Source organism: Engystomops pustulosus, chromosome 3 (assembly GCF_040894005.1).
Source record: "Engystomops pustulosus chromosome 3, aEngPut4.maternal, whole genome shotgun sequence".
NCBI classification, from domain to species: Eukaryota; Metazoa; Chordata; class Amphibia; order Anura; family Leptodactylidae; genus Engystomops; species Engystomops pustulosus.
Window position 1 is genome coordinate 207,970,834 of NC_092413.1, and position 9,135 is coordinate 207,979,968.

The 9,135-nt window shown below is 42.3% G+C and overlaps 1 protein-coding gene across 1 annotated transcript in view; it reads left to right on the top strand.

The window, feature by feature from the left end:
• LOC140122904 (astacin-like metalloendopeptidase) overlaps nt 1-8,302 on the top strand; it is an 83,006-nt gene extending 74,704 nt beyond the window's left edge. The window contains exons 9-15 of the mRNA XM_072144147.1: nt 1,138-1,219; nt 2,191-2,318; nt 6,175-6,281; nt 6,364-6,589; nt 6,779-6,897; nt 7,807-8,032; nt 8,135-8,302. Coding sequence (XP_072000248.1) covers nt 1,138-1,219; nt 2,191-2,318; nt 6,175-6,281; nt 6,364-6,589; nt 6,779-6,897; nt 7,807-8,032; nt 8,135-8,148 — 902 coding nt within the window. The 3' untranslated portion in view covers nt 8,149-8,302. The remainder of the gene's footprint in view (nt 1-1,137; nt 1,220-2,190; nt 2,319-6,174; nt 6,282-6,363; nt 6,590-6,778; nt 6,898-7,806; nt 8,033-8,134) is intronic.
• Nucleotides 8,303-9,135: the final 833 nt, after the last annotated feature.

The following is a 9,135-nucleotide window of genomic DNA, read 5'->3' on the forward strand; positions in this document are numbered from 1 at the left end:
GCCCTAATATGTTAATTTAATTAAGCGGCTACCGGGGCGTGGAGTAGCCGGACACGAGGCTACACGGCGCGGCTACTGCACGCCCCAGTAGCAGCTTTCCCCAGCCTACCCTGTGATCTTCGGCGCGCAGCTCCTGGCAGCTGCGCGCCCTCGTCCGAGAAGCCGGAGTTCTGCGCATGCGCAGTAACTCCGGCCAAGATGCGCGATCTCGGGAACGAGGCCGGAGTTACTGCGCATGCGCAGAACTCCGGCTTCTCGGACGAGGGCGCGCAGCTGCCAGGAGCTGCGCGCCGAAGATCACAGGGTAGGCGGGGGAAAGCAGCTACTGGGGCGTGGAGTAGCCGCGCCGTGTAGCCTCGTGTCCGGCTACTCCACGCCCCGGTAGCCGCTTAATTAAATTAACATATTAGGGCAATAAAGTTTATGCTAGGCTAGCGGGGACGTGAGGATTAGCTCTAAAAAGGGCTATCCTCACGTCCCATACATCCACCTACCACCCGATCTACCTTTATAGGTAGATTCGTGGTGGTAGGTTCCCTTTAAGGCCTAGTCCCTGTAGACCCTCTCTGAGCTCCATATGGGTTTGGTGGAACTGGTTATGGCTTTACCTATCATCCCAAACTCCCTGGGTTGTGGTGCAGGGATGATGGAGCTGGTCACACAACTTTAAGCCGGTGGCTGACTTGACAACCATGAAGCCCAATATCTGTTCTTCAGATGCTTTGCAGACAAGCTGGCTCCAGCTCATAGTTCCCATGTTGCTCCAGTTCTTCCAGTTTAAAACCTGTGTCCAGCTGGATTTTTTTTTTTTTTTAGGGTTTTAAATCGCCCACCTCAGCCAATGAGTTTCCTCCTTAGACCAGTGGCTTCAAAGAAAGTGAAGTCCTCTGGAAAAGGGGAGAGCTTCTAATAGTACATGGAGGCCACTCATTAGCGCAATTAGGTCTTTTGACTCTTTCCCCCTTTCTGCCTGGAGCAACTATTCAAAAAATGTCAAAAGAAATTTCACAATTATGTCAATTATGCAGCTACACAAATAATGGTGTGAATAGTAGTGATGACCCATGAGGTCAAAATGTTTATCAATGGCATCGGTTGGTTGAAACAAAGAATTTACTCTCCTATTTCCTTGTGCAGTACATCATTTGCTTTTTAAATTGGATGATGGGAATATCCAGAACATGCCTTATGACTACAGTTCTATTATGCATTATAGCAAGTAAGTAATGTGGAATGTAGCATCGTACTTTGTAAATTAAAAAAAAAAAAATGTATAAGCCGAGGCCCCTAATTTTTACCACTAAAACCTGGGAAAACCTATTGACTCAAGTATAAGCCGAGGTTGGGAAATGCATTGGTCACAGCCTCCCCAGTATATAGTCTGCCGGACCCTGCCCCAGTATATGTGAGGTGAGGTGAGGTATTGGTAATTCACTGCACTTTAGCCTTCGGCTACAATAATCAGCTATAACAGTTATCACAGGTGTCTGCAATGAAGATTTATTGTTAATCCTGGTTCTAATGACAACCCAACATTTTTAAAATCCAATTGTCACAGAGACCAAAAAAAATTTGGCTGGGGGTTACAATGATAAAGTATACAGTTCCGACTCGCATACAAATTCAACTTAAGAACAAACTCACAGACCCTATCTTGGATGTAACTGCCTCTATTTGAGTATATATGGTATATACACAATTTTCTTTGCATTAAATTAAGCACGGGGCAGAGTGTACAGTTCAGGCTCCAAAATATCAGCACGGTGGAGTCATCCGCTGATCAATGGATGTCCTACACGGGTCTAGGCACCAATATGTGCACTTACAATTTGCCTCCTGTTGCAAAACATAGGTTTAAGCCTGCTGTAATTGACTGTAGGTGGCTACTTGCTACTCGATCAACTCTCGAAGGGTGATAAAAACAGCCTGTCCATCCTAATAAATGGGCAGATGGCAGACCATCCTGATTCTGTTTGGTTTTATTGGACCCTGTTGGCTTTCTCTGTCTTGGTGCTGTTGTATGCCAGTACTGATCCTGCAGCTCTTGTGCACGCCTTGGCTTCTCCTCCAACATTGGCCATTTAATTAGTCCCTGCATGATGACCGTTCGTCCCCCATAATGACTCAACCTCTTGAAGAAACTTCACAAATAAGCCAATGCATTTTTTTTCTCTTACTTTTTTCCTGTAGCTATGTTTACAGCAAAGAACCTGGCCTACCAAGCATGGTTCCCAAGCCTGACCCCTCTGTTGCTGTGGGACAATCAATAGGACTGGTTGATATGGATATAAGTAAGATTAACAGCTTATATAATTGTGGTGAGTTTTTGTCCAATATTCGCCCTAAAATGAAATCTGAGAGGCTTTGATTACTCTTATTGTATTTGTTGAGTGACTTGGATACTTACAAGCATGGCTTTGTGATTGTAGATGAACCTAATGGTGGAGGCCGTGTGCTCAATGAGGTTTGTCCCAAACGTATCTTGTGTTCCAAATCTGTTTTGGTTTCAGTTTTTGTCCTCTCGTACCCTCAAGATGAGACAATGGTCTGATCAGTCGAAGTCTAACTGCTGGTACCCAAACAATTATAAAAATGGGGTTCCCTTTGCTCCTGATGGGTTGGAAGGTTGAGCATGAGTCCTGCTTCTCGGTCCAATTTCTGGGGGATTGCCAGGAATGGATAAGCACTAGGCTAATCCTGGTGTGCCATAGAGAACTGTGCTGCTTGCAACTCCTGGAGACATTGAATGGAGTGCCAGGATTCATGCTCAACCATCCACAGGTGTATCTACAGTGGTAGCAGCCGCTATGGGGCCCACATTGTCAAGGGGCTCCATCATCCGACCTGAAGCTGCAGCAAAGAGGGATTTCTAATGCCCTCAGGTACCCTTTAACTTAAGAGCTGATTTCAGGAGGAAGGAGGCCTTGGAGATCACGGTGCTTGGAGTAAGTGTTCCTGGTTTATCATGCATGATTTTGATGGTACTTTAAGTAAACCTTGTCATGGGTTTGGATAGAGATGGTAAAAAAATAAAACTAAATCCTATTTGCATTTCTCATACCCCCATGGCATTTGGATAACACTGACCAGGTCCTCCTAGAGATGGCCACATAGTTAGGTTAGTGTGGACCCATTTTATCCAGTAACTAGCTAAATAGGCAGGTCCAGAAGTGGCAGCTTAGGGCTAAGAATGAATATGGCCACCCAGTAACGCCTAATTAAAGTGTATAAAAAAAAAAAAAAAAAAAACATTCTGGGAATATGAATGTCTGATACAAAAACCCATAATGCTGTAAATAAATGAATATAACAAAACGCAATGTCAATAGTCACAAAATGGAGCGTAAATAGTTTGATTTTATAATTCACAAAATTTTATTGGCTCTAAAGTAGGTAGTTATCACCAAGATGGTGGCCACCACAAACTACAAGTCCCATGATCCCATAGTTCTAAGTAACTCATCCCTCTTATGCTCTGCTCCCACTGATGATATAAGACTGTCCTGCTCTGTTACCATAGTGTGTTACAAAGAGTGACAGGTTCTTTGGATTTCGTGTTATAGAATAAGAAAAATTACACAGTCAACAATATTTAAAAGGTTTATTGTAATACAAAAGTATATAAAGAGGTAAATATCAAAAGATTATACTCACAACACTGTCAACTTTCATTGATGAGCTCCGGCACACAAATCTTCACGGGCTTATCAACTTACAACACTGTCCAGCATCATTGATGACCTTCCGGCATGTAGGGATCTTCACGGACTATCACCAAGCAGTAGAATGACAGGTATTGACAGGTAACATCAAGTTTGTTCTCCAGGCGTCCCACAGAGATACAAACTGCAACAGTATATAGCTAGCCTTCAAATCTGTTCTGTTCTAATCTGTAAGTCTACCGCTAGGTGATAGTACGGAAGTTTTATACCCCATGTCTGTGCGTCACCAAACTATATGGAAAAACACATGTATGCATATGTTTTCTCTCATTATTCTCCTAATGGTATAGTTTCCCATGAAAGTGGCCAGTTTTCATTGGAAAGCATCCCAGGAGATGAGCGCATCCCAGGAGATGAGCGCATCCCAGCAGGTGTGTAATGCCTAACAGAGTGCCAAATAAGGATAAGAAAATGTCAAACTTAATGAGAATAAAAATGTCAAAAATAAGGAGGATCCAAATATGTTGATTTGGGCTCATTCACAGTTGAAATAAGGTTACATGAACTGTCTTTTATAGAGAAGACATGTTGTATCTTCGACTCCATTTTGGTTTTCCATTACACATAGTAATGATGTAAGGCAGTGGACCGATTCTCTGAATCAGGGAGAAGAGGGAGAAAACCAAAGTGCGCGACTCAGGTGTAGTATTAGAGGTATAGTTGTTGTAGCTACAGCTTTTAGGATGCTCACCTTTTTGGCTATCTTGTAGCCTAGCATGTAGTGTATAGTATGATGCGCTGCCTGTGGGACCACGAGAATTAGGCGTCCGGTACTCTATCCCACGGCTGGAGCAGATGAGTGATGGCAAGGCTGAGGAATCCACATCAACGGCGCATCATCAATAGGAAAGCTCTTTATTGTAGTTATTACAAAGTGAACTACGCGTTTCGGTGCTGTACTAGCGCCTTCGTCAGGTTCAGAATGTTTTTATTCTAAACCTGACGAAGGCGCTAGTACAGCGCCGAAACGCGTAGTTCACTTTGTAATAACTACAATAAAGAGCTTGCTTATTGATGACGCGCCGTTGATGTGGATTCCTCAGCCTTGCATTTATGTGGATTCCTGTTATATCCGTTTTAAAGCACTTCTGCAATCTGAACAAAGTTGAAAAAGTTAAGTTAAGAATTTAAGTCAAAGAATTATGTACTAAAAGGGGTTAATATACTGCGATCTTTATTTTTAATTACATTTTTGCCATTGTATGAAGTATGTACCCCCACCTATGGTCTGTAGAGGAAAGGGTAATGATACAAGGAGTGACACTCAAAAGTATGTTGTAAAAATATTGTATGATTCTTGCTACGTTTTTATAATATTTGGGTCCTGCCCATATTGGAACTTGGGCACACTCCTGTATCGGGAATCCACTGCCCCCCCCCCCAATGCACATTTCGCTTGAATTGTAGTAATTAAAGGGGCGTTCCCATTTCAACAAGTAATTTTGAATATTGTTTGAATAATGGAAAGTTATACAAATTTCCATATATATCTTTTCTGTATCGATTCTTTACGGTTTTCTAGATCTCTGCTTGTTGTCCTTCTATAGAAAGCTTAAATTTTGACTTCCAGTGGACAGAAATCTGACCATGGTCACACAGGTGCAGGACACGTTATCACACACCGCTTACTTGGATACTATGAGCCGTGAACCTGTGACCATGGTCAGATTTGAAGCTTTGTATAGGAAGACAGTAAGCAGAGAGCTAGAAAATTGTAAGGAATTGATGCAAAGTATATCGGGATTTTTTTTTTTCAAACTATTACATTAATTTGACAGTGGGAATACCCCTTTAATTAAAAATAAAAATTGCATTTTCATTAACCCTTTTCGTACGTTGTTTCTTGACTTCACTTACCCATTCTTCATTTTGGGGGTAAAATAAGGGATTTTTTAAGGGGGGGGGGTGTTTCCTTGTCAAAGACGGTAGGTGTTTGACATATAGGGGCAGATTTACTTACCCGGACCTGTTGCGATCCCGTGGTGCGTTGTCTGACGAGTATTCGGGTCTGCTGCGATTCACTAAGCTCCTTCACTAAGCTCCTCCTTCTTTTTCTCCGAGGTTTGGCGGAGTTCACCTGCTTCTTCCTCCCGGTGCGTGTCTTACGACACATTTCTAAGTGTTAAATCCCGCGCATTGTACGAATCCGTTGGGTTGTCCAATGGCCCACCACCCGATTTCTGACACGTGCAAAAAAGCACCGGTGCGGCAAAATCCCGGGGGGATTCGGTGCAAAACGGAAATAGTCGGGAGGCCCGGCCAAAATGCGTCCGACGGACCATGAGTAAGTGAGCCCCATAGGGATGTTACGTGCCCTGCGGGCCATAACGGTTCTTTCTTTAGTTCAAAACCATATATATAAAATATATATTATATATCCCCTGTTTTCTTACTTACAAAATTTTTGGAGGAACAAAATAAGTTGAGAAAAACTAAAATTTTGGTATTTCAGATCTGTGTAGGAAGAAGCTTTTTGCACCTGGATCTTTTGTGTTTGACTCCTCCTCATCGGAAACCATTGTGGAAACCTGCTTCTATCTCATCCAATCGAGCTATAAGGTAAGTTTTTTGACCCGTTCCTTGTTGTATTCCCTCGATGAGGTCCTTTATATGGAGGTGATGTCTTTACTTCCAACTCCAGGTTCTTCTGCAACTTGCTGAAATCAATCTCCCATCATCTCCTGATTGTATTCATGGCTACATTAAAGTCTATGATGGCGTCAGTACTTCATCTCCTGTCTTCCTGAAAAAGACTTGTGGAAAAGTGGTAGTCCCACCTCTGACTTCATCTGGAAACCTCATCCTGATCGAGATCGGAAAAACCCAACCATTTGCTCGGATGCGTTTTATAGCTATTTACGAAACAGGTAATTCTGTGGCTAATAATTTAACTTGAGCCGATCCTTGTGTCTTCCATCCAAGTCTGTTTTTGATAATGCAAATGTTCGTTTCACCTACAGCACCCCCTAGAGGTGAAAGAGTGGTCCTCCGGAGTGTTTAAGTTATTTCAACTACATATAATTTTTTTTTTTTTTTTTTAATCTCATTTTATCTAGTGAAATATGGAGCAACCATTATGACTGAGAATGAAATATTGAGTTCTCCAGGATTTCCAAGTTTTTATCCCAACAACGCGAACTTGTATTACAGCATCTTGGCACCAGTCGGAAACCGGGTAATCAGATGGAAATATTTTATTTCAAAGCTTGTTAAAGGGGTGTTGTCAAGATTGGGCTTTATCCCCCTTTTCATCGAATGGGGTGTGACTGTATGAGGGCACAGTTCCTCTGATAATCTGCACACCAATGGGACCGCCTAAGTTTTTGTTGCCCTGTAGTCACCACTTTAGGATTCCCAACTCCTTGGACTTGTTACTATGTATCATTTTGTGTATCATGGGAGAATTTGGCTTCTGGACCTCTTGTAATCAATTAATTGTTTAGGGGGGGGGGATGTTAATCGTGGCACAACCCTCTTAACTAGAGAAAAGATAACTTGGCACTCCTTATTGGTCAAAAATTGAGAATTTAGTAATCCAACAACAATGAGCACTCATTTCTCCAGCGGGAGCACCTGCTTTTCCTCCTTTCCACCTGCGATTCAGCGGTCATAGCACCGCATCTCATCTCCATATCTACTTATACCTTGCAAAATAATAATTTTGTTGGATTGCTATACTGTTTATTCTGGACCAAATAAATTCTATATATATATATATATAGAATTTATTTGGTCCAGAATAAACAGTATAGCAATCCAACAAAATTATTATTTTGCAAGGTATAAGTAGATATGGAGGTGAGATGCGGTGCTATGACCGCTGAATCGCAGGTGGAAAGGAGGAAAAGCAGGTGCTCCCGCTGGAGAAATGAGTGCTCATTGTTGTTGGATTGCTAAATTCTCAATTTTTGACCAATAAGGAGTGCCAAGTTATCTTCTCTCTCATATATATATATTTTTTTTTTATGGTGTAGTAACCTACTTATGCACCTGTATACTCCGAAACATTGAGTGACGTGTATTTTTTCCAATACAACCCTCTTAACTAACGTATATCAAGCTCACCTGGTTTTGCGTCTTTCAGGTGTCTTTAAACTTCACTTTCTTCAAGATGCCGCCTTCGCCAATGTGCTTCGTAGACCACTTGACTATTTACGATGGGCCAGCGATAAATTCCCAAGTCCTAGGCACCTTCTGCGGGGCCGTGGCAGCACCCACCTCATTCATCTCTACTGGAAATGTGGTGGTCCTCCACTTTCAGAGTGGGGATACTAAAGGTTATAATGGATTTATTGCAGATTATAAATTCGGTAAGTGATAATGGATTTGTTTCTGGAGTAATTGAGTTTTTTTAAAAACAAGTTTCAATAAAGACCCATTAACTTTTTTTTTTTTCTATTTTTCTCTTGCAGTGAATTCAAGGTAAAGGAACTTTTTCTGAAATCCACCAATTGTCTCAGAACAGCAAAGACCACATCCTTCCTTACTCACCCTTGTGTGGCTAGTGATTATCACATTTGTGTGTCATGTTTAAACTTTGTTTTAATGTTCTAATTGGAGAATACATTTTGCTATCTGCATCTTTTCGATCCATTATTTCATCTTTTATTGCAAAAACTTTAAGTTTTTTTTTTTTTTAACCAAATGCTGCTAGTATTGTCACACCTATCTTGTCTATCTTAAGCCCAGAGTAAGGAGTTTTCTCAGGAACCAGTATATGATAAATGTTATCCTTTTAAGATGGTTTCTCCCTGTTGCAATAGAACGGAGTAAAGGTGTGGTCCTATTGCAAAGGATCAGTCCCTGCTAAAGCTTCAAATAGGTAGAAATTGTTTAAATATTGGAATACACAAAACATGCACATGTTGAGCTCCAATGACCAGATGGAGTACACCAGGCATAGAGATGTAGTCCACACTGATCTATTCTGCTGACTACATTGAAGACCAGTCTTGGAAGGACAGTTCTCAGGTACAGTAGTCTAGAACGAGTCAATTCTCGAATTTTCCACATGATCGTGCAAAAAGCCCAAACTGGGATCAAAATGGCTCCTAGGAAATGCATGAAAATAATCTGGAAGAGTAGATCTAAGACAGTGATGGCTAACCTATGACACGCGTGTCACTGCTGACACGCGTAGCCATTTTCACTGACACGCGGCTGCCTGAGAGTTAAGTTTCATCCTACATGACCAGGTGCAGTAGCCGGGAGGCTGAGAGATTGCACTGAGCTCCCAGCACTCCCCCGTACTTCTCCTCCCCCGGGCCGGCCCCTCCCCATGTGTGAGCTGTGCCTAGTGTCTCCAGTCAGCACAGGTATTAGCACGAGGCACAGCAGGAGAGGTGACCCGGCCGTAAACCAGGGAGACTCCTCTGCAGCTCCTGATAGTTGTGGTGGATGAGGATGGCAGCAC